Genomic DNA, 25,860 nt, shown 5'->3' with positions numbered 1-25,860 from the left:
ATGTACTAGCCAGTGTCAGAAAGCTTGGTCTCAGTCGCAGGTCATGGGTCTTGCAACAGGACAATGACCCAAAACACACCGCTAAAAACACCCAAGAATGGCTAAGAGGAAAAAATTGGACTATTCTAAAGTGGCCTTCTATGAGCCCTGACCTCAATCCTATTGAGCATCTTTGGAAGGAGCTGAAACATGCAGTCTGGAAAAGGCACCCTTCAAACCGGACACAACTGGAGCAGTTTGCTCATGAGGAGTGGGCCAAAATACCTGCTGAGAGGTGCAGATGTCTCATTGACAGTTACAGGAAGCGTTTGATTGCAGTGATTGCCTCAAAAGGTTGCGCAACAAAATATTAAGTTAGGGGTACCATCATTTTTGTCCATGCCTGTTTCATGAGTTTATTTTTTTACATAATTCTGTTGAAGCATGGTTGAAAAACAATGTCTGACTTTCATTGGTTAACATTTATAGAATTTTAATTTATTATTACTTTTGTCAGATTAAAGTTATTTCTGTGACCATTGTGACTTTTTCTTTCATTGACCAAAGGGTACCAACAATTTTGTCCACGTCTGTATTAGGTGCCGCCGCTTCCGTATTGACCGGCTCTATAATAATATCACATGACCTAACCCCTCAGGTGAATATCGTAAAAAAATAAAAACGATTTTTTGTCACCTTACATCACAAAAAGTGTAATAGCAAGCGATCAAAAAGTCACACGCACCCCAAAATAGTGCCAATAAAACAGTCATCTCATCCCGCAAAAATCATACCCTACCCAAGCTAATCGCCCAAAAACTGAAAAAATGATGGCTCTCAGACTATGGAAACACGAAAACATGATTTTTTTTTTGTTTAAAAAAAGAAATCATTGTGTAAAACTTGCATAAATAAAAAAAAAGTATACATATTAGGTATCGCCGTGTCCGTGACAACCTGGTCTATAAAAATACCACATGATCTAACCTGTCAGATGAATGTTGTAAATAGCAAAAAATAAAAACGGTGCCAAAACAGCTATTTCTTGTTACCTTGCCTCACAAAAAGTGTAATATAGAGCAACCAAAAATCATATGTTCCCCAAACTAGTACCAACAAAACTTCCACCCTATCCCGTAGTTTCTAAAATGGGGTCACTTTTATGGAGTTTCTACTCTAGGGGTGCATCAGGGGCGCCTTCAAATGGGACATGGTGTAAAAAAAAACAGTCCAGCAAAATCTGCCTTCCAAAAACCATATGGCATTCCTTTCCTTCTGCGCCCTACCGTGTGCCCGTACAGCAGTTTACGACCACATATGAGGTGTTTCTATAAACTACAGAATCCGGGCAATAAATATTGAGTTTGGTTTGGCTGTTAACCCTTGCTTTCTTACTGGAAAAAATGGATTAAAATGGAAAATTTGCCAAAAAATTGTCACGAGGGTGTCAAGAACCACGCCTGACTCTGTTATACCCGGGGTCAGGAAGTCGCAGCGGTTGGCTGCGTGCTCTATGTAGATAGGGCTGTTTCTTTATGGTAGCTTTCTGGGTTTGCTTTGCAAACCTTTTTGGCTCATTCAGGGATCCGTAGCTACTTCTCCTCAGCTGTTCCTTGTCCAGCACTCCCAACCTCCTTATATCCCCCTCTCTCACTTCTCTGGTTGCCAGATATAGAGCTTCCTGCCTGGGCTTCTATACTGACCCACTGGAGCTGTGTTGCTGCGTTCTCTGGTTGTTGGTCCAGAACGTTTCCCTCCGGATCCCTGTTGGACCTTTGTGGTCTGCTGTTGTCGCCCACCTGGGTTTATGTGTTTGTCTGTATTGTCTGTCCTCTCCCTGGTGTTTTCCTCTTAGTGTCAGTGGTGCGGACTAGCGATTCACTATCTAGGGCTCATTTTAGGGAAAGCCAGGGTTTAGGCACGTGATCGCCGCACGGGTGAGGAACCCGTCTAGGGACGTCAGGGCAGTCAGGTGCCAGCCGCAAGGTGAGTCAGGGGTCACCACCTTTCCCTCTGCCTTGGGCAGGGTTATACCCTTTTCCCTCCCTGTGCGTGACACAGGTCATTACAAAAATTGACATTCTGAAATTTCATCTCCATTTTCCAATAACTCTTGTGGAACACCTAAAGGGTTAACAACGTTTGTAAAATCAGTTTTGAATACCTTGAGGGGTGTAGTTTCTTAGATGGGGTCACTTTTATGGAGTTTCTACTCTAGGGGTGCATCAGGGGGGCTTCAAATGGGACATGATGTAAAAAAAAAAAACAGTCCAGCAAAACCTGCCTTCTAAAAACCGTATGGCATTCTTTTCCTTCTGCGCCCTGCCGTGTGCCCGTACAGCGGTTTACGACCACATATGGGGTGTTTCTGTAAACTACAGAATCAGATCCATAAATATTGAGTTTGGTTTGGCTGTTAACCCTTGCTTTGTAACTGGAAAAAAAAAAGGAAAATCTGCCCAAAAAGTGAAATTTTGAAATTGTATCTCTATTTTCCATTAATTCTTGTGGAACACCTAAAGGGTTAACAAAGTTAGTAAAATCAGTTTTGAATACCTTGAGGGGTGTAGTTTCTAGAATGGGGTCATTTTTGGGTGGTTTCTATTATGTAAGCCTCGCAAAGTGATTTCAGACCTGAACTGGTCCCTAAAAATTGGGTTTTTGCTTCTAAACTTCTAAGCCTTGTAACATCCCCAAAAAATTAAATATCATTCCCAAAATGATCCAAACATGAAGTAGACATATGGGGAATGCATCAGGGGCGCCTTCAAATGGGACATGGTGTAAAAAAAAACTGTTTAGCAAAATCTGCCTTCCAAAAACCATATGGCATTCCTCTCCATCTGCGCCCTACCGTGTGCCCATACAGCAGTTTACGACCACATATGAGGTGTTTCTGTAAACTACAGAATTCGGGCAATAAATATTGAGTTTGGTTTGGCTGTTAACCCTTGCTTTGTTACTGGAAAAAATGGATTAAAATGGAAAGTTTGCCAAACAATTGACATTCTGAAATTTCATCTCCATTTGCCAATAACTCTTGTGGAACACCTAAAGGGTTAACAACGTTTGTAAAATCAGTTTTGAATACCTTGAGGGGTGTAGTTTCTTAGATGGGGTCACTTTTATGGCGTTTCTACTCTAGGGGTGCATCAGGGGGGCTTCAAATGGGACATGATGTAAAAAAAAAAAACTGTCCAGCAAATGAATATATTCGCTATATTGCTATAACTTCGTCTTTTAGAATATTATGAATATTCTAAAAAACGAAGTTATAGCAATATAGCGAATATTCGTAAAATACACATATAGACTGCAATTTAGTGCTATATAGTGCTATAGTATTTTTTTTTTTTTATAGTGTAAATTTTTTCCAAAACTGAAGTTCAGAACAGGCAAAAAAAAAATTTGACTAAAAAAAAAAAAAAAAAAGATTATAGCACTATATTAGCTAAATTACAGTCTATATGTGCATTTTACGAATATTCGTTATATTACTATAACTTTGTTTTTTAGAATATTCGTAATATTCTAAAAGACGAAGTTATAGCAATATAGTGAATATTCGTAAAATACACATATAGACTGTAATTTAGCTAACTAATATAGTGCTATAGTATTTTTTTAATAGTGTAAATTTTTTCCAAAACTGAAGTTCAGAAGAGGCCAAAGAAATTTGACAAAAAAAATTAAGATTATAGCACTATATTAGCTAAAGTACAGTGTGTGTGTATTTTACGAATATTCTCTATATTGCCATAACTTTGTTTTTTAGAATATTAGAAATATTCTAAAAAAAGAAGTTATAGCAATATAGAGAATATTCGTATAATACACATATTAGCCTAGCTATAGGAAAGTTGCCTTATACAGTTAAAAGAAAATTCGCAATACGCAAATAATTAAATCACATATTATTATGCAATAAATAGAATAATGACGAATATAAGACGAATATTCAATCGAATATTCGCGAAATATTGCGAAATCGAATATGGCACCTCCCGCTCATCACTACTCATCATTATGTTTTTGTATGCTTTTGACATTGCCTATTTTCATTATATATATATATATATATATATATATATATATATATATATATTCTTTTTATTTTCTTTTTTTCTTTTTGGTAAAACTAGTAGTAACCATTTAAAAAATCATTTTGTTACCAAAATATCCTATTGCCTACAGCAGCTAGGGAAATTAATTCTAAATCCCCGTGCAGCATAGGTCAATTGCTCCTAGATCTCAGTCTGTATTGTGGATGTAGCAGGCAATTCTTCTAATTAAATTGAACATTGTACAGCCGCTTTGCCTTCCAGACTACAACATGAAATTGTATTATTTGTACGTGTGACCTTAGATGGAAGTGTCTGAGCACAGCCGCAGCATTTCATTCTATGAATAGGTTTGTGTTAGACCCAACACTCTTGAGATGAATGCTGTGTTTTACTTGTAGTCCATTACATGTTACCTGTGACATTTTCTTTTTTGTCCCCTTCTTTCTAAAGGCTTCAACAATATGGAAAGGATGTGCGACAAAGAGTTTATAATTCGCAGGGCAGCTACAAACCGGGTTTTGAATGTTCTTCGTCACTGGGTGTCAAAGCATTCACAGGTATTTACCGGATGATGGGTCAGGGTCGCTTTCACTGGATCTGTAGTTTTTTTTATAGAAGCATAACTAAATGTTGCATTGAGCTTAGCAACCAGAACCTTTGAGATTCCATAAAAAATGTTTGCTTCTGACTAGTGAGTATTAATTCCAGATATAGGACATTGCATCTGATGATGATGAACAGACATGTTGCTTCTGACTAGTGAGTATTAATTCCAGATATAGGACATTGCATCTGAAGATGATGAACAGACATGGACAGGATTATGAAATGCTCTATAGCAGGGGTCGTTTTAGTAAGGGTCCACTTACCAGGGTGACGGTCCAACCAGAACACCAATAGTAAAGATGTTGTCTTGTTAAAGGGAGTCTGCCACCTCCAAAATCAAAGTACCACCATGTAGGCTCGGTGCCCGAAACATAACCATACCTTTCTTGTTCAAATCCCGACAAATGCTTCTTTAAGGTTTTAGTTGCACCATGGGCAGAACCACTCAGTTTGTTGTGCCATTTCTCCACCATGACACCACCCAACACTGCCCTTCTTGTTTGAGTTAAAGTCCCTGAGGAACTCGGCAGGGAGCTTATTCCAAACATCTTGGAGAACGAACTACAGATCTTTTGTGAAAGTAGGTGTTTAAATCCTTCTGTCGCTTCATGTAATCCCAGACAGAGTCGATGATGTTGAGATCAGACACCAGACCACACCGCTAAAATTAATTAACAGTGGCTCAAGACAATTATTCAGGTCTTAGACACATTCCAAAAATTAGTAAGTCCCCAGACATGATTTTACAATAAATTCAGACCCTTTATATGGTTCTCCAGTTAATTCAGATCCCAGGCATACTACTACATTTGCGTTATGGAATTCCGGTATAGGGTTCTGTTACCATAATGGAATTTTAAGACGGAATGCAAAACGGAAGCATTTAAGAGGCATTCCGTTTTGCTCCATCCTAATACATGTCTATAGGGACAAATAACGGTTCAGTTTGGTTCTGTTATACATGACGGGAAAAAATAGTCCTAAAATTCTGGTATATTCCATTATAGCTCTGTAATAATGGAACCCTGTAACGGAATATCATGACGTAAATGTGAACACGCCCTACCTAATACTCCAGACTAGGCAACAAAAAAAAAAATATGTATATGGTATATACTGTATATATTAATTATATAATTAATTATATAATTACTGCTGTCAGTTCTTCATATCTAGGTGCCCATGCTCATAAGGTCAATACTGTGGCAGGTATGCAGGGTCCATGGTCTGTATTTGGCTCAGTGTCCAGCAGTTAAGTACCCTTGCTCTGTAGGGTCATATTACAGGATATACAGAGTCAGATGTTAAAGGGGTTATCCAATATCATAAACTTCCCCCATGTGCTGGGCCCCTCACAGGGAATATACTTACCCCGCTCCCTGAGCCGCTCCTGGTCCCCGCACCGCCGCTTCTCCCCATGTGCCGATGAAAACCATAAACATCCGTGTCGTGGGGGGGGGGGGGTCAGCCAATGGCAGACGGGGACAAGCCTTCCTAGCATCACCCGCGATGCTAGGAAGGCTCCCCCCTGTCCCCGCCTGCCATTGGCTGCTCCCCCCTGACACTGGATGTTTTAAATGACGTATGGGGAGAAGCAAGAAAATTTAGACTAAAACCTTCAGAATCACAGGTGCATATCCATGAAGCAAACATAATTACAAAAAAACAAAATGGCTGCACACCATTATATATGCAAACAATAGAGCTAAGGAATGGGGGTCATTCTAGATAAAAGTGGTACAATACCGACTATAAATGAGTAATGGAAGCTCTTAGCGCACATACGTGTCGGGCCCACCTACCAAGCGTCAAGGTGCTTCCGCAGATGGGTCCCTATCACTAAAGATACTGCCTCACTTTGTACTTACTAAAGTCTCCAATATTCAGGGCTGTGTAGGAATCAGCTACAAAAGTACTCTGCTCAGAAGTCCCAGGTAGATGGGCGTGTCCAGTCTAAAAGGGGTGCCACTACCAATATATTGCAAGAAAAGCCACCTTGACGCTTGGTAGGTGGGCCCGACACGTATGTGCGCTAAGAGCTTCCATTACTCATTTATAGTCGGTATTGTACCACTTTTATCTAGAATGACCCCCATTCCTTAGCTCTATTGTTTGCATATATAATGGTGTGCAGCCATTTTGTTTTTTTGTAATTATGTTTGCTTCATGGATATGCACCTGTGATTCTGAAGGTTTTAGTCTAAATTTTCTTGCAATATATTGGGGGTGGCACCCCTTTTAGACTGGACACGCCCATCTACCTGGGACTTCTGAGCAGATTACTTTTGTAGCTGGTTCCTACACAGCCCTGAATATTGGAGACTTTAGTACGCCAAAGTGAGGCAGTATCTTTAGTGATAGGGACCCATCTGCGGAAGCCACCTTGACGCTTGGTAGGTGGGCCCGACACGAATGTGCGCTAAGAGCTTCCATTACTCATTTATAGTCGGTATTGTACCACTTTCATCTAGAATGACCCCCATTCCTTAGCTCTATTGTTTGCATATATAATGGTATGGGAAGAAGCAGCGCCGGTGTGCGGTGACCAGGAGGGGAGCGGGGTAAGTATATTCCCTGTGAGGGGCCCGGCACATGGGGGGGGGGCTGTTAATGGTATTGGATAACCCCTTTAAGAATAGAATTAAAGGGGTCTGTATTTGCACATTTCCCTAAAATTCCTACACCTGTAACAAATATGAGAACATTTAAAAACTTTGTAAAATATATATGCTTAGACTCTGATGGGCCCAGGCCCTGACACAGTAATAGTCATCAAAGAATCAGCACAAGACATCTCCTTTCTATGTACCACATTAGCGTAAGGTTGATCAAATTGGATCTTTTCAAGTAAAACGACAGTTTTTCGGGTGAAATTTAAAGGATAACTGTCATATTTTCATAAAAAAATAAAAAAATTTGCATATGTTACTGCTGCAGCAGCATTATGCACAAAGCCATCTTTAGTTTCCTCACTTACCACTGTTTTCCTTGAGTTTTCCCCTTAATTATGGCTGTTTTGAATCCTACATTATGAGGCTCCTCTGCCAGTTCTCTGAGGCCAAAACGACATTCCCTCGGGTCACATACAAACTTGCTGTAGCCAGCAGCTCCCTGCCAGCCAATCAGATTGGATTACTGAGAGACACGCCTCCTCACTCTGAAGCCTAATGCAGGCATGCAGTGTGAAGGACCGCCCCTCTGTCTTCCTAGCTGGAGACCGATGAGCCATAGCAACTGTCTTTTAAGGGAGCAGTGGAAAGGGACAAGAGACATTAAGGAAAACTGTTATTATATGGTAATTACAGATCTTTTGGCAATCATTGACAGACTTACTCAAGTATACATGCCTAGCTCTAATAAACTAGCAAATAAAATAAAAAATGACATTTATCCTTTAACAATAGACGATCGTTTTACCTGACTAACCACAGACCATTATCATCTGAAACGAACGAAAAAGACGTGTTTGAAATTTTTGTCTGAAAGTCGGACAAGATGTTTTACTCAAAGAAAGATCGTCCATGGACTAAAAATATTTGAAAGATTTTTATCTATCACCCAATTCAATTGATCATGTTTGAACAACTGTAATGATCAATATGGACTAAAATGTGTATGATTGTGGGGCCCGTTAAAAAATTTGTTGTGTGGCCCAGTCATTTCTAGTTACGCCACTAGTACCAAACCTTTTTTTTTTCTGAGAGTATTTAGTAAGAATGTATTGTTTAACCTCTTCACGTCATCCGCCGTACATGTACGTCGGGTCTTTAAAGATGGCGCCCGCTACCGGATGCCTGCTGTTTCATACAGCTGAGACCCGTGGCTAATGTCCGCGACTGGCGGTAATGCCAATCGCAGAAGTTTAATCTCTCAGATGCCGTGGTCAGATGAATCACATACTTCACAGGTTTGAACACCTTCCTCCTGCGGAGATCGGGGAAGGCGTTCATTCATAGTAATTAGAGATGAGCGAATCGAATCAGACGAAGTGGAATTCAATCTGAATTTCAGGAAAAATTTGATTCGCAACGAATGCAATTTCCTCGCACTTCGCGGTAACGAATCTCAATTTTTCCTTAAATGGCGGCTACACGTGTGAGGACATGAGCCAAGGAATTCTGGGAAGGCGGGCTGACCCATAATGCTATGCATGCAGCCAATCAGCAGCCAGCCAGCCCTGTAAGCCTATAAATACGGCGGCCATCTTAGAGTCAGACATTTTCCAGCGTTCTGAGTGCAGGGACAGACTGGAGAAAGCGCTAGGGACAGCAATAGGAAAAACCTAATTGTGAAAAAAAAATAATGTAAAAACAATTTATAAGTGCAGTGAAAGGATAGGAAGGAATCATTTCATAGCATCTTAGTGCCAGGAGAGACGTCAGAAGGCGCTAGTGACAGTGCCAGAAAAGCGATTTACAAGTGCAGGGAAAGGATAGGGAGGAATCCTTTCACAGCATCTTAGTGCTGGGATAGATGTCTGAAGTAGCTTGGGGCAGTGCTAGAAAAACCTCATTGTGGAAAAAAAGGCATTTACAAGTGCAGGGAAACATTATTTGGGGATCCAAATAGCCATTATACAGCGCTGGCATTCCAGCAATTTGTTCTGGTTATTGGGGGTGCAAGTGCTATGTTGAAAAGCCTTTAGTGGTTTATATCTGTGGAAAAAGAAAAATATATACGCATTTCGCTTCTGCAGTTATTTGTGTAGAAAGAGTTTAGTGACCTATTTCAGTACAAAAAGGAAAAATATATACGCATTTCACTTCTGCAGTTACTATATATGTGGTGAAAGCGTTTAGTGGCCTATTTCTGTACAAAAAGGAATAAAATATACGCACTTCACTGTTGCAGTTATTTGTGGCGAAAGTGTTTAGTGGCCTATTTCAGTACAAAAAAGAAAAATACATTCTCAGTTCACGTCGGTGTTTATATGTCTTGAAAGCCTTTAGTGGCCTATTTCAGTACAAAAAGAAAAATATATTCCCAGTTCACATCGGCGGTTATATGTGTTGAAAGCATGGCTGGGAGTCAGCAGAATGGCAGCAAGGGAGGTCGGGAGCCAAACGTGCCCGGGGTTGACCACCTGCTTCACAGCAGCCTACCTGCCCGGGAAGTAGTGGTGCAGGGGTTCACAGAAGCAGCGGCGGTAGCAGTCAGCCAGTGCGGCGATTATATATGTTATTTTGTATTTCAGTACAAAAAGAAATATATATTCTCAGTTCACTTTGGCGGTTATTTGTGTTGAAAGCATTTAGTGGCCTATTTCAATACAAAAAGAAAAAAATATTCTCAGTTGTCGTCAGCGGTTATATGTGTTGAAAGCGTTTAGTGGCTTATTTCAGTACAAAAAGATAAATATATTCTCAGTTCACGTCGGCGGTTATATGTGTTGAAAGTATGGCTGGGAGTCAGGGTGGCAGCAGTGGGAGGTCGGGAGCCAAACGTGCCCAGGGTAGACCACCAGCTTCGCAGCAGCCTACCTGCCCAGCAAGTAGTGGTGCAGGGGTTCACGGAAGCAGCGGTGGTAGCAGTCTGTCAGTGCTGACTGTTGTGGGGAAAATCACCTATTCGGTTGTGTGGCAGTTTTTTGTCAAGCCGCCGGATGAGGTTAACATGGCCTTATGTAGAAGATGTGGGAAGAAGGTGAAGCATGGCCAGGGTGCCAATGTTGGCACCACAGCCCTACATCAACATTTGCAGCGTCACCATATGCGGTATACTGCTACTGCCATCTCCACACTATGTCACCTTGCCACTCTGTGGTATCCTCCTGTTGCTGCTACTGTCATCTCCACACTGTCACCTTGCCACTCTGTGGTAACCTCCTGCTGCTGCTGCCATCTCCACACTGTCACCTTGCCACTCTGTGGTCTCCTGATGCTGCTGCTGCTACTGCCATCTCCACACTATGTCACCTTGCTATTCTGTGTAATCCTGATGCTGCTGCTGCTACTGCCGTCACCAGACTGTCACCTTGCCCTCTGTGGTCTCCTGATGCTACTGCCATCTCTCACTGTCACCTTGCCAATCTGTGTTATCTTCCTGCTGCTGCTGCCATCTCCACACTATGTCTCCTTGCCACTCTGTCGTCTCCTGATGCTACTGCCATCTCCACACTATGTCACCTTGCCAAAACGTGGTATCTTCATGCTGCTGCTGCCATCTCCACACTATGTCACTTTGCCACTCTATGGTCTCCTGATGCTGCTGCTACTACTGCCATCTCCACATTATGTCACCTTGACACTCTGTGGTATCCTCTCGATGCTGCTGCCACCATCTCCACACTGTCACCTTGCCAATCTGTGGTATTTTCCTGATGCTGCTGCCATCTCAACACTGTCACCTTGCCACTCTGTGGTCTCCTGATGCTGCTACTGCCATCTCCACACTATGTCACCTTGACACTCTGTGGTATCCTCTCGATGCTGCAGCCACCATCTCCACACTATGTCACCTTGCCAATCTGTGGTATCCTCCTGATGCTGCTGCCATTTCTACACTATGTCACCTTGCCACTCTGTGGTCTCCTGATGCTACTGTCATCTCCACACTGTCACCTTGCCACTCTGTGGTATCCTCCTGCTGCTGCTGCCATCTCCACACTATGTCATCTTGCCACTCTGTGGTATGCTGCTGCTGCCATCTCCACACTGTCACCTTGCCACTCTGTGGTATCCTACTGATGCTACTCTAGTTGTATAAGCGTTTAATAGAACAGGTTCTGATAACATCTATGTGGAATCAGCTTGAGTTATTTGGTCAGTTTTGGCCCCGTGATTGCCCTAATAAGTGAAGTATGCAGTAAATCTAAGAGCAACGCCTGTCATCTGCATGTCATACGCAGTATTAATCCACTACCAAAGCAGACTCCCTATGCGTGTTACTACAAGGAACAGTATTTTACACAACTACAAAGGCTCTCAGCAGCCGAAAAATTCGGCAAACCATCGAATCAATATATATTTTTTTTATTTGCTCATCTCTAATAGTAATGAACCTGAGCCTGTATTAGGCTTCCGGGCTCATTACTTGTATATTACAGGTCAGGCCTGCAGGTGGCAGCACTGAACTGTAATATACCGTAGCTATTTCTGTATAGGGTAATGGAGAAAATTGCAATCTAATGAGTGCATGTTGTGGTCCACTTGGGGACCCAATAACAAAAAAAAAAAAAAGATGATTTAAAAAAATCTTAAAATTCTAATCGCCCCCTTTCCCCAAAATCAAAATGCTTAAACAATAAAAAATAAAAAATCAACATCATGGGCATCGCTGAAATTTAGAACACCCGTACTATTAAATTATAAAAAGAATCCCATACAGTGAAAGACATAACTGGGGAAAAAATAAAAATGGCCAATTTGCAATTTTTTTCATCACTCAAAACTGAATAAAAAGTCATCAAAAAGTCATACACACCCCAAGATGTTATCAAAAACTGGCGATTGTTCCGCAAAAATTGAGCTCTCACACATCTCCGTAGACCTAACTATAAAGATGTTATGGGGGTCAGAGTATGTTTGTTTTAAAATTGTTTTTATTGGTTTTACAGCAGTAAGACGTACAATTTTTGTTTGCCCTTCATGGGCGCGAATACAAGAATGCAACTGAAGTAGTACAGTCGTTTGAGAAAATGCATATCACATAATAACAAATAAAAAGAGGAAGATAAAACGTAGGAAGGTCTGAGGGAAGGAAAGGGATGGGGGGGGGGAGAAACCTTCCCACAGTTGCCAAAAGGTAGGACTAGTACCATATAGTTGTTGCCATGCTATCTTTGGTGTTCACGAGATCCCTAAAGCTGTACAAGTCAGATCGAAAAACCTCTATAGTCTTTCCAAGGTTTCCATATAGCCTCAAATCTGTGTGGTGTTCGGGCTTCCCAGTGAGCTATCTGCTCCAGGCGGTACAATTGATCACATCTAGTGAACCATTGTTTTAATGGGGGAATCTCCGTTTTTTTCCAGTAAACTGCAATGAGTATTCTGGAAGCTGCCAGTAAAATCTGACTCAACTTTTGCGTATCTCTAGTGCACCTGAGATCCCCAAACACCCCAAAGAGACACACTTTTGGAGAGACCGGAAATGGCATCTTACATATCTCAGACAAGACTTTACATATTTTTTGCCAGTAGGGAGAAATCTTAGTACACTTCCACCATAAATGGCTGTGATTGCCTATATCCTGTTCACATCTCCAGCAGTTTGGGCTGCATTCAGGGAACATTCGGTTAATTTTTTGTGGCGTATAGTACCATTGAGTGAGTACCTTATAACTATTCTCTTGTAGTTTGACACACCTGGACACCCCATGAGGAGCCTTCAATACACTATGTAATTCTTTCGCTGAAAACTGAATATTTAACTCACTCTCCCATTTAGATATAAAAGGAAACTTGTCTGGGCGGGATAGGGCCAATAGCAGGCTATATAATTTAGACACCTTACCCTTTGAGTCTTTTAATTGCAGAGCCATTTTTTCAAAAATGGAGTTTTCTAAAGGGACACTCAGACTTTTAAGATGGGACTTCATAGAGTGAAGAAAATGTGCTTTTTGGAAGTCTGACAGGCACGCTACTGTAGGGTGTTTTCCTAGATCTTCAAAAGTTGGAACATCATTGTCTGGGCATAACGCTAAAACCGGAGTGGTAATAGCTTTGGCTCTGTCCGATACGGTTTCCCAGAACTGGGTCGAGGAGTGGCAAAGTACATCCCGAACCTGCATTAGGGTGAGGTAATTAGATAGTAAGTGCTGTGTCCATTTGGAGTCTTTCCACATGTCCAAAGCATACTTAGTGATGATGCTACACGTTTGTAATCTGGCGTGTTTTGGGGATTGATCCAAAAAAATGAGGGAGTGAAGTGGAAGATTTAACATATTATCTTCTGTATGTAGATCTAATCGTTCTGAATAGGGTCTCAACCACTCTAGGCATCTAAGTGCAATAACTGCTTTGTGATATGTATACAGATCTGGAATACCCAATCCCCCATTCCTAGGGTGTTGCACCATGAGAGTGAGAGGTAGCCTAGATCTCTTCCCACCCCAGAGGAATTTAGACAGAATTCCCTGCAGTTTTACTAAATAAGTTTTGGGGATTGGGATCGGCAATGCTTGTAGGTAGTAAAGAACAGTGGGTAACAGTATAGTTTTAATCAGTGTTCTTCGCCCGAACCATGAAACAAATGGGATATCCCAAGAACCCAAAAGGTATTCCAGATGTTTTGGCAGTGGCTGGAAGTTATCCCGAAACAAGTTAAAAAAATTTGGGGTCAAAGTTATCCCCAAGAAAACTATGGATTCATTGGTCCACTGAAACGGGGTGGTTTTCTGTAATGAGGCCATAGTTTTCGCCTTCAGGGTCACATTTAGCACTGTGGATTTAGATAAATTCACAGAAAAGTTGGACAGCAAGTGGTAAGTGAAGAGGGGGTCAGAGTATGGAGATGAAAAGAAATAAGTATTGGTTTGGAGTTTTTGGTTTTAGCATTAAAACGCAAGAAAAAACATACATACAGTACAGACCAAAAGTTTGGACACACCTTCTCATTCAAAGAGTTTTCTTTATTTTCATGACTATGAAAATTGTAAATTCACACTGAAGGCACCACAACTATGAATTAACACATGTGGAATTATATACATAACAAAAAAGTGTGAAACAACTGAAAATATGTCATATTCTAGGTTCTTCAAAGTAGCCACCTTTTGCTTTGATTACTGATTTGCACACATGCAGAGGAATTAGGGAAATGCAGGGGAAGGTAAGGGTTAATATGGCAGGGGATCGTTGGTGGTATAGGGAGGGTTAATGGATATAGGGCAGGGAAATAAGGCAAAGTGATCGTTGGTGGTATAGGGGGGCGTAAGGGTTAATGAAATAGGGCAGGGTGATCGTTGGTGGTATAGGGAGGGTTGATGGATACTCAGCGGTAGTATGCTCGTTATCCAGGGGGTCTCGTTTTCCTAGGAGATAATCCTCTCCGGCTGGGTGCTCGTTTCCAAAGTGCCCCAGCGTAGCTCCGCCGGACTATTTAAGGCAGCCCGTCCTGTGACGAGCATGTGCGCCGCCGGCCAGAACACGTGGGCCGGCGTGGTAATATGACGTCACCACACCGGCCCGCGCATCCCAGAGCGCGCTTCCAGGTGGAGGGTTCCAATAAGCCCACCCATATATACATAGAGATGTATGCTGCCAAGGGGGCCTACATAAATCTCCATGTATACACACAGGTCCCACCTGGACGGGCCCATAGAAAAGGGCCAATGTATATATGTCAAGGCATATATACATATATATTTAAATAGAACACTTCCCTCAACAAAATGAATGGGTCCGGATTCAGTGTGGGTGCAATGCGTTCACCTCACGCATTGCACCCGCGTGGAAATCTCGCCCGTGTGAAAGGGGCCTAAAAGTTATGACTCTAGGAAGGCAGGGAGCGATAAACTAATACGCAAAAAAAGAAAATTGCCTCAGGAAGGGGTTAATAATTAGGGTGGGATTTGAGGGACTAATGTTTTGCCACAGCTCTCCTCCTTGACTGCGTAATGGCACTTTTGGCTACACTGGGAATTCAGGGGTGAATACTAGCTCTAATACATCAGAGGATGCAGAGAAGTTGTGGCCCTCTGGGAACTGGAAGTCATAGTGTGAGAGACAGTCAGCCATGCAGTCAGTCTGATTAATTAGATGTCCATTACACTGGCTTGTGCTGGGCAATGACAGTTTCCCTTCTTTTATTTGCTTTTAATGCATTTAGACATATAACTCCTTGAAGTTATAAGCCACTGTGTCACAGCTCTCATCACATCCGTGTTTATTAATGTGACAAGACCTTCTGGCTTTATTTTTCTTTCAAAGGTATTACCTTTGTCTAAAATTGCCATTGTGTTGTGCCTGGGCTAGAAATCCAGGCGGCTGCGTCCTAGTATCTCTGGTAGCTACTGCACTCCTTCCTACCTAGTAACTACCGACATTTAAAGGGGTTCTCTGGCCTTTTAACATTGATGACCTATACTCGGGATAGGTCATCAATATCATATCGGCAGGGGTCCGACACCCAGCACCCCGCCAATCAGCTGTATGAAGGGAAGGCGCGAGCGCCATAGACATAGCAGCAGCGAGCAGGAAGAGAGAAGGGAGACGGCAAATGCGCATGACGTGCATCTTCCCTTAATACAGCTGATCGGCGGGGGTGCCGGGTCTCTGACCCCGCCAATCTGATATTGATGACCTATCCTGAGGATAGGTCATCAATATTAAAAGCCCGGAGAACCCCTTTAAATTATGTGTCATTTCACTTGTTTTATCTAAATACTGTAGATACAAACTGGTTTTATCTAAATACCGGCAGGATCCAAACTACAGCATACAGCAGTGTGTGTCTGGTCAGTTCTCCGCTTGTCTGCCAGAATGGTACGGATCTCCACTGGTCCCCATTGAACATAACGGGGCTGGCGTACATTCCATCAGTGTCTGGAAGTGCCGGATCCAGTGAATTCCGACAGGCTGTTCTCTGCCAAAACCGCCTGCGGAATTCCCACCAGAGCAAAGTAGCCTTAATGTCCGGACCTGTCAGATCTCTGGATCTTTTTAAAAAAAAAAACAGTATATTCCCCATAATTTTAGGGCATCGTTTCTCATAACTCTGCATTGTGCCATGTCTCTGTTATTTATTTCTACTGAAGTTTTATGACCACATTGACCCCCCTGGTAAAGGGCGTTTTGGGTCTGTGTTGCTGGGTATTCGGAACTATATCACTTTACAAGCACTTTGTGTATGTGTCTAATTGTTGCTCTTAGTATATGATGCGTGTATATGCACTTGCAATTTGTCTTGGATTATGTTAAAGGAGCGGGTCCTACTCCCAGATGTGGGTCCTGCTCTGATCAGACATTGATGGCATACACTGTTCATACACTTCTAAGAGGAATAAAATAGGAACAGCACAATGCAGAGCGTGATGGAAAGATGTTCCAGAAGGCGGCAGCTCCTCTTCAGTGATGGTTTCTCTCACAGATTTTGGCTGGAGGAATTTTATAATTTAAAGGGACAGTCCACCTTTAAAGAAGCACTCACACAAAAAATACAGATGACGTCCGTTTGACATCAGGGTTGCTTCCTGTATTTTTTGCCTATCCTTATCTGCAAAACCAGCAAGAATAGGACGTGTGCTATTTTTTATTTTCTGCGGGGCTACAGAACGGACATATGGATGTGGACAGCTCATGGTGTGCTGTCCGCTTTTTTTTGCGGACACATTGAAAATAATGGCTCCGCATCCGATCCGCAAGAATGTGGACCAAAAATACAGCACGTGAACATATTTATTTTTTCCGTGTCCATTCAATTTATTTATTTTTCGTGGCCCGTAGGCAGAACCATTCATTTCAATGGGGCTGCAAAAAACGGAAATGACTCAGTGTGCATTGTGTTTCTGTACGTCCGCGTGACCATTCCGCAAAAAAAATAGAACATGTCATATTATTGTCTGCATTACGGGCAAGGATAGGAATGTTTTATTAGAGGCCAGCTGTTCTGTTCCGCAAAATACGTAATGCATACTGCCAGTATCCATGTTTTAAGGATCCTCAAAGTATGGGACAAATTTGTGAACAAAGGAAAAGAGTGCGGTCTGCTGACCATTGTATTCCTTCCAAACAACGGCGCAGATTTCCATCATTTGTCTGAGGATCATCAGCCGCCATTGTCTGTGATGTGGCGATAAATGGTCCAGCTGTATGTCATTATACCGAGGATGTGTCCATTGTCCAATGCGCAGGCTGCTGGGGACACATCTGCTCTTCATTACTGGGCTTGTAGTGAAGCTCAGTTTTTCGCTGGTGGCTATAGAAATACAGTGTTGTTTGCCACTTTTAAAATCCAGCTCTGCTCAGCGGCTTCTTTCTTCACCGTCTATGTAAATACATTGTGACATGTCTGCCACAAGACTTCTTGAAGTAAAGTTGAGATATTGTAATAAAGAAGGCAAATGCTGTAAATATATGTATGTCTCCTAGGGACAAAAGTGACAACCTCTGTGTGGCGACTCTGGACTAAAGTGACAGCCACGATGGTTGGTGGTTCTGAGGACTTTAGGGGTTCTTACGCCACCGCACATTGGACTGAATAGAAGAAGCAGGGCTTCTAGACAGAAGAGATCTCCAAATTGGGCTTAGATTCTGAGCTTAAATGAATTGAATCAGAGTCACAGATTGGGGTAAATTGGGCAGTTCTTATTTTCCATATTGCCCCCTAATTGTTCATATGCATTCCCAGAAAATAGTTTCCTTCAGACAGCTTATATAGAAGCACATTATCTCCTTCTTGATGCGACATATTCTACAGCGACCCATTATGGGTACTGGCCACCAGCTAGAATAGCTGCACTAAAGGACTGCATTGGAGTATGTACAGCCACTATTGCAGCTCAGCTTTTGTTATAGTACATACCTGTATATACTGTTATATTGTGCAGTACCTGCAGTTGTGTTCTGCATTGTTAATGCATTTTTTTTTTATCCCTGTACACCAGCAGAGGAAGAATGGTTGGCAGAAACAGGGTTATATGAGAATCAAAGGGGCAGTAACATGTTAAAATATAACTTTTAATGGTCTAAAGTAGAATATCCCAAAAACAGGGAGAAATGACCCCTTACAAACATAAACAGACACACAGTCGGGACCCTAAATGCGTGTGTCCCGTGGTGAAACGGGTCACGCCTGGCGGGGTCCCACAGTCAGACCCTTGTTATGAAGGTGTTGGGTCTGACTAGACACCTAAAAAGACGAGAAATGCAAAGCCTAAAATGTGTGGACCCCAAGAGTCAAGAGGAGCCACACGTAATGGTGAAGACTAACGTCAGAGTCCTGAAGACACCCCCCCCCCCCCCCGCCATAAAAAGACCATTAAAAGTTATATTTTAACATGTTACTGCCCCTTTGATTCTCATATATTTAAGTTTTTGAGCGGTACTTCGGTGAGCGGTGCGGCCGCAACATTCTCCCTTGGAGGGACGACTCTCCCCTTTTGCATAAACAGGGTTAACTACCTTATTCCCCACCTCCTGATAGGAGAGGGCAGGTCCTGCTTCCTGCCAGACACAGGGAGTTCTAGTCTACAGAGTGTGGAAGCATGTGCGATTGCTTCTAGTCTTAGGGACCAGCCATAGAACCCATTCTCCTGTGAGACCTCTACTCCAGAGAGCACCAGGATAACTGGAAAGCTGCTGACTGACCAGCAAAGCCACAGCTTTATAGATCCTGCTGCAGGTGAGGGACCACTTTCCAAACACCCTATCAGCTAGATAACATCCAGGCCAGACCAACTCCAAGCCAGCATTATAAAGTGGACACCAAAATCCACAAGTGCCAGCCTACAGGAGTTATCAGCAACATGGCATATCTAAGGTGCATTAATTGCCACTTATCTATCCACCATATTCCTTCAGCTGGAGACAGAGATTGTTCTTTGTACCTACTACTTCTGGATGTACTACAAGTTATATTTTGTATTGAATAAAGATTGTAGTTCTGGTCTGATTCTTCAAATCGCCTTCCAACTGCACCAATCCCCAGGGAGCAATGACCTGAGGGAGTACATCGAGACCCAACACCTCATCAGGGCCACTACCACTCCCATCCTCTGTACTGGCTCCTCAGGGGCTCACTGCAATTGTATAGCTGTAAATTATTCTAAAAAGGGAAGATTTCGAAAACTAGTGCACGGGATGAGGGAAGTGTTTGGGCAAAGGTACTATCAGGCTGCTGTTGTCATTTTCCAAAAGACATGTAAGAAATGTGAGCCGGAATTTACTGTTATTACTATAAGTATTATTCACTTTTCTGTTGCTCTCGTATTTCTAAATCATGTGGGTGTCTGACCATTTTATTCCATACCGTCCAGCTTTTAAAAAGGCCATAGAGGGACACTATCAGCGGCGCACAAATTATTGCACTAAGCCATGCCTCTAACTCTGCCCAGTGCTTATCTGTATACACCTAATCCTGCCCAGCATCTTAGAGCCCCCAAATAGTAATTATGCCCTTTGATTGCCCTCATAACACAGTAGATATGCCCTTAGTACTCCCACACAGTAGATATGCCCTTTATTGCCCCACACACACTAGTCATGCCTCATTAGTGCCCTAACACAGTAGATATGCCTCATTAGTGCCCCCACACAGTAGATATGCCCTTGATTGCCCCACACACACTAGTCATGCCTCATTAGTGCCCCCATACATGAGTTATTCCCCCTGATTGCCCCCATAGCGCCTCCTTACAGCAGTGAAGACTGTATTGAGGTGACGTCATTGAGCCTGCTGCGCTGAGCGCACACGCCAGGATATGACCAACATTCCCCAGCCTGTGCGCTCCCTTATTCAGTCCTGCAGGCGCGAAGACTTCGCCATATTGCTTCTTCTGGGGAGAACACAGGCAGGTGAATCATGGAGCAGGGAGATTAAGGCTGCCTGCTTCACCATTACACTCAACTGCCTCTGCGTCCTCACATGTCACGGGACAGCTGCCGAAATCCTGGACTTTCCTGTCCGATTTGGGATGGTTGGGAGGTATGTTAATCATATGCATTACACAGGGGTTCAAGTTTCTTTATTAACCTCTTTTACATCAGCTTGCATGTGCATCACCCTGGAGGGGGTCGTCATTAGCTCTTATTCATTATAACTGAGATATCATGGAAAAACAAGTATCTGATGCTTTCTCAGTTGTAATGTAATGCGTCGTGCTCTGGGTTTACAGTCTATGATTAATATGAACCTTGAAAACGACCAGGCCAAAGGCAGAAAATGTATTGTAGTTTGTACAATTTTTTTTGAAAGTCTGCTCCCCCACCCTTGTAACCGCCTTCGCCCCATCTCCAGGTGCAGGCATCAAACGCAGGACCAGTCACCTGCTAAAGTCCACAATATAAAGTGCACGATCCCAGCACCTGTCCAGAATGAAACCTCCTTTATTTAATCATGGAAGATGAAAAAAGTAAAAGCATGAGCAAGACCATGCGTTTCGAGTGGACACCCCACTCTTAATCATGGCATGCCATGCCCACTCAAAACGTGTAGGTATTGCTTATGCTTTTACTTTTTTTCATCTTCTATGATTAAATAAAGATCGTTTTATGCTGAACAGGTGCTGGAACCTTGCATTTTATTTTCTGGATTGTAGTTTGTAACATGACATGCGCTTCCTGACAGTTGTGGTCAGACTTTATATAATTAATAGACAGGGGTGCACCACCAATGAGGCCAGGTGAGGCTATCACCTCGGGCAGCACCAGGTAGGGGGGCAACCGAAAGGGCCATGAGCTGAAGGGAAGGGGTTAAGTTAAGAAATTGGCATGGGGAGTGGGGGTGCCCCTTCAGTTTTTGCCTCAGGCAGCAGAAAGGCTAGGTGCACCCTTGTGAATAGAGGAAGGTCGACAGACACTTTACAAGGAAAGGTACAAAAAATAACAATAACCCTACAAGTTAAACCTTTTTATGATCCAATTCATTTCTGAGACTCTGGTGCCATCTACTGGTGAGGTTATAATTTACATGACTAATTTCATTGCATGTCTCGCCATCAGCAACATATTCTGGTTCTGCCATATGAAGGCTATTTGACTGCGAGTTGCTGCATTTACTTCGATGCTTAGGTTTTTAATATCATGCAGTACAATAAGTGATCACCTGCTGTGCTTACTTTCAAGGATTTTGAATTGTACCATGAAGTAAAAATGAATGTAATGAACCTGTTGGAAGATGTTTTACGTGACCCTGACCTCCTACCCCAAGAAAGGAAAGCAGCAAGCAACATACTAAGGTAAAGTGCTGAGGCTGAGCCTACTGCGGGTGAAGTCAAATGTGTTCTGCTTCCTCTGAAAAGGAATACACTGATCTAAAAGACTCAGGGAAATCATTGGCAACTTACAGCAGTAATTTAAAGGGCATCTGTCAGCAGATTTGTACCTGAAGCTGGCTGACCTGTTACATGTGCACTTTGGCAGGCGAAGGCCTCTGTGTTGGTCCTGTGTTCTTATGTGCCCGCATTGCTGAGAAAAAAATATTTTGATATATGCAAATGAGCCTCTAGGAGCAACGGGGGCGTTGCTGTTACACCTAGAGGCTCTACTCTCACTGCAGATGCCGCGCCCTCTCTACTTTGATTGACAGGGCCAGGCAGTGTAAACGTGATCACGTCTGGTCCTGTCAATCAAAGTGGAGAGGGCGTGGCAGTTACAGAGAGAGAAAAGGCTCAAAGTGTAACGGCAACACCCACATTGCTGCTACAGGATAATTTGCATATAGTAAAACTTTTTCTCAGCAATGCAGGCACATATGAACACAGGACCAACACAGAGGCCTTCGCCTGCCAAGCGCACATGGAACAGGTCAGCCAGTCTCATAGGTACAAAACTGCTGACAGATGCCCTTTAAATCCATATTCATACCGTCTCTAGATGTTAGAAGATTTGTGTAATGGACTGCTGGTCACATACTATCCAGATTTTTGCCAGTTCTTTACTCTTTTCATGCTGCCCTGCCCTGTCTTACCCTTCCATCAACTACTATACCATTGGGATATATTCCCTGTGACCATTGTGCCCACTAAGTGGCATCAATAGTGCTTATCCATATGTATTCATGGGAACCAGACCACATTCCTTTTTGGGCACTGTCTAGTGTGGTCCTAATGTGATGGACATCACTTGATGAGTGAATATTCCCACCTTTATGGAAATATAACCGCCTTATTGTGTATTTTATATTTATTGTTTCCATTCTTCAACCATTTAAAGTTATGTGCTTGCTGTTATTGAATGGAAACGTTGCATGCATACATTCAGAGGCAGATATCCAACAAGCAGAGATCTTGAAATTGGTGACTAATATATAATAGAATTCCAAGGAATATTGGGAAATGTATTAAACCTCTATGCCACGAAGTCACTAATTTTTGCACAAGCCCCACTTTCACAAAAATGTTGTCACATGTGCTCACCCCGCCATGTTCCACCCATAGTCTGGCTCCCCTGGTTGGCAACTAGCAGGTCTAATCGACCTATCAGTGCCAGGGACGCCATGTTTGCTGACGTAGGGCAGCAGTGATGCATGCTGAGCAGGGATGTCGGGCCAATCGGGGTTCTCGTCGGCATTCCTGTCTTCCACTGTCCGCTCTGAAACACCCCCAAACTAGAGCGTATAGTGTAAGTGACGCTGAGTCTGGTTATGTAATTTTTATCTTCATACTTAATTGCATTCCAATGCTGTGCTCCCACAAACCAGCAGTAAAATGCATAGAGAAGACTCCCGAGCTCACACACATAATGGACAGGACTCAAAGAGGAGTCCTCTCAAGGTATTTTACTGCTGCTTTGTTCGCAGGGTCAGATTGGCCATAGACCCTACAGGTAAATTTCCCGGTGGGCTGATGCCCAGGGCACCACCGAAGCCCTCTTGATTGTACATAATGATCTGATGCTCAACGGCCGCAGGTGTCCTCCTGAACTCAACTGTATTATTGCCCTCATGATGGTGATACAGTTGAATACTGTGTTTTGTGCCGTCCTGTGGTATTTGGTTGAGCTGGGGTGGCATTCTCTGCTGCACTACAGTATTGTAGGCCCCGCCTACTTTGGTTGTCCCCGCCTACTTGTTTTGGCCCATCTTCTGTCAGTTTGAACCCACCGACAACATGGGGACACTTTTAGGGTTTTTTCCAGGGCCACTGTAAGTTCCTAATCTGCCATTGTTTGTTCGAGCACAGTGTCGGAATGCAAATGAGCATTAAGATAAAAATTACATAACCGTACTCTGCATGACTTACACTATACACTACATCCTCTAGTTTGGGGGGTGTATTGAAGCTGACAGATTCCCTTTAAGACCAGCGTATAACATTCCAGTCTTAATGCATTCCCCTCATATGTTGTTCACTGTGGCAGAGCTGTATCTTCCTGCTACAGCACGTGTGAACATACTGCATACCTAATGCATCCCACTCCTTCCCGCACTGACCCCTTGAAGTTTCAGGATATGGACCTTTTTATATGATTAATAGAAGATTGTTCCGCTAGTTAACCCTGTGATATTTCTAGACTCTGGAAGCACGTTGGTTAATACTGTCTTGCTTGTCACTAGTGCCCTTTCTCAGGATGAACAAGATGACTGCCACTTGACAATGGAGGACATCATTGCCATGGTAAGCCTTGTTATGTCTTATCATGGTAACGTACGTAGATGAAATACTGGTTCCGTCCTGCCAGTTCATTCCATAATGTTGATTTACTTATGTGCAGGATGCACTAAGGTCTCTATTGCGGGTGCCTAAAGGAGGTGACTGTCAGGTCACAGTTTATATACCGCACAATGGCATAATGTTAAGAAATGTTAATGGCAGCATTTTAATAATGGGATAGACATTAGTCTTTTTAGGGCCTACGTCTAAAATAGCGCAACTGGCGGCTATCTATGCAACTCTGTAACCTTGTGACAATACCGCAGCACCTTTCTGAGGCAGGCGCTATATTTTCTGCACTGAACATAGCTATTCGTGCAGGACCATGACAATACATATGAGTGACCAGTTCAAAGGGTACTTAGTGGCTGGCACTGTTGTGGGGAAAACCGTGGTGCTGTTTGAAATCCATTCTAAGTAACTTAAAGGAGAAACTGAGGCAGAACTATAAGGCCTCATGCACATGACAGTATTTTTTCACGGTCTGCAAAACGGGGTTCCGTTGTTCCGTGATCCGTGTCTGTTTTTTCTTCCGTGTGTCCTCCTTGATTTTTGGAGGATCAGCAGACCAGAAAAGTGAAAAAAAAAGTCAAGTTTGCCTTGAAAATGATAGGAAAAAAACTGACACTGATCACGGACGCGGATGACAATCTTGTGTGCCTCCGTGTTTTTTCACGGACCCATTGACTTGAATTGGGTCCGCGAACCGTTGTCCGTCCAAAAAATAGGACAGGTCCTATTTTTTTGACGGACAGGAAACACGGATCACGGACGCGGATGACAAACGGTGCATTTTCCGAGTTTTCAACGGACCCATTGAAAGTCAATGGGTCCAGCAGAAAATCACGGAAAACGGAACAACGGACACGGATGCACATAACGGTCGTGTGCATGAGGCCTTAGGCTGTGGCTGTGTGCAAGATTGCAGATGTTACGCTGCCGCTCACCCCTAACTTATATTGATAAGATCTTATATTACGAAGCTACAAGTCGCCATGTAGCCCTAGCCTTACTGTAGTATGTCTGGTACTGCCCATGACTTGTATTCTTTACCTGGTGGTCTTTCAATCCCATTCAGTGCCTGCATCAGTTTTATCCAGATTGTTCCTTAACAAGGGTATCCCAGACAGAGACCGTTATAGTGTGTTTTATCATCATATTCCATAAATGTCGGTTCAGGCCTCCAAGGAGGCAAAAATCTGCCATAAATGTCTTAGATGGAAATACTTCAAGTTTTATTGTGGCCCCTGGAAGTGATATAGTCTGACAACATAGCTCTAGGATGAGATAAAGGTTGTGCACCCCTAATCTTATACAGGCTTATGCCCCTCAGGGACTCCCAGTATCAACACAGAAGCAATGAGGACACTCTTTTGGCCTCCTTTGTGTGAGTGGAGCCTTATGGATATGTGATGTGATGTGAACATAGTCTAAGCATCAAAAAGAAGAATCAGGCCTCTTACACACACCCCCGTATTTTTGGTCCTCATCTGATTTCATTAGAGCCTCAAAAAAATCCATATGTCTGTTGCACCATGCTGCAAAACAATTGAAGACGTCCTATTCTTGTCCGTTCTGCGGACAAGAATAGGCATTTTTAAGATAGCGCAGGATGTGCTGCCAGTATCCATGTTTTGTGGATCTGCGATTTGTGTACCGCAAAACAGACACGGTCATGTGCATGAGGCCTAAATCTCTGACTGGTTATTATTTTATTATGAAAAAGGCAGTGATATAGGTGCTATTACTTTTTATGACATGGCATTTTGCTATTGTGCATACAGGTGAATAAAATATTAATGTGTATGTTAAAGAACTGATGTGTTTTTTTCCGGTGCAGTCGGAAGGTCCCCGAACAGGATGCTTGGATACACTGTCAGCAATGGAGCTGGCAGAGCAAATCACTCTTCTGGACCACATAGTGTTTAGGAGCATACCATATCAGTAAGACACTGCTACATT

At 42.8% G+C, this 25,860-nt stretch overlaps 1 protein-coding gene across 2 annotated transcripts in view; it reads left to right on the top strand.

The window, feature by feature from the left end:
- The window catches only part of RASGRF2 (Ras protein specific guanine nucleotide releasing factor 2), a 376,997-nt gene that overhangs the window by 336,898 nt on the left and 14,239 nt on the right, over positions 1-25,860 (top strand). For both annotated transcript variants that reach the window (XM_044276023.1, XM_044276022.1), the window contains 4 exons: positions 4,494-4,600; positions 21,371-21,483; positions 23,802-23,862; positions 25,739-25,842. In XM_044276023.1, coding sequence (XP_044131958.1) covers positions 4,494-4,600; positions 21,371-21,483; positions 23,802-23,862; positions 25,739-25,842 — 385 coding nt within the window. The remainder of the gene's footprint in view (positions 1-4,493; positions 4,601-21,370; positions 21,484-23,801; positions 23,863-25,738; positions 25,843-25,860) is intronic.

This window comes from Bufo gargarizans, chromosome 1, assembly GCF_014858855.1.
Source record: "Bufo gargarizans isolate SCDJY-AF-19 chromosome 1, ASM1485885v1, whole genome shotgun sequence".
Lineage (NCBI taxonomy): Eukaryota > Metazoa > Chordata > Amphibia > Anura > Bufonidae > Bufo > Bufo gargarizans.
The sequence above is the reverse complement of the archived record's forward strand: the minus strand, read 5'-3'. Positions and strand labels throughout refer to the sequence as shown.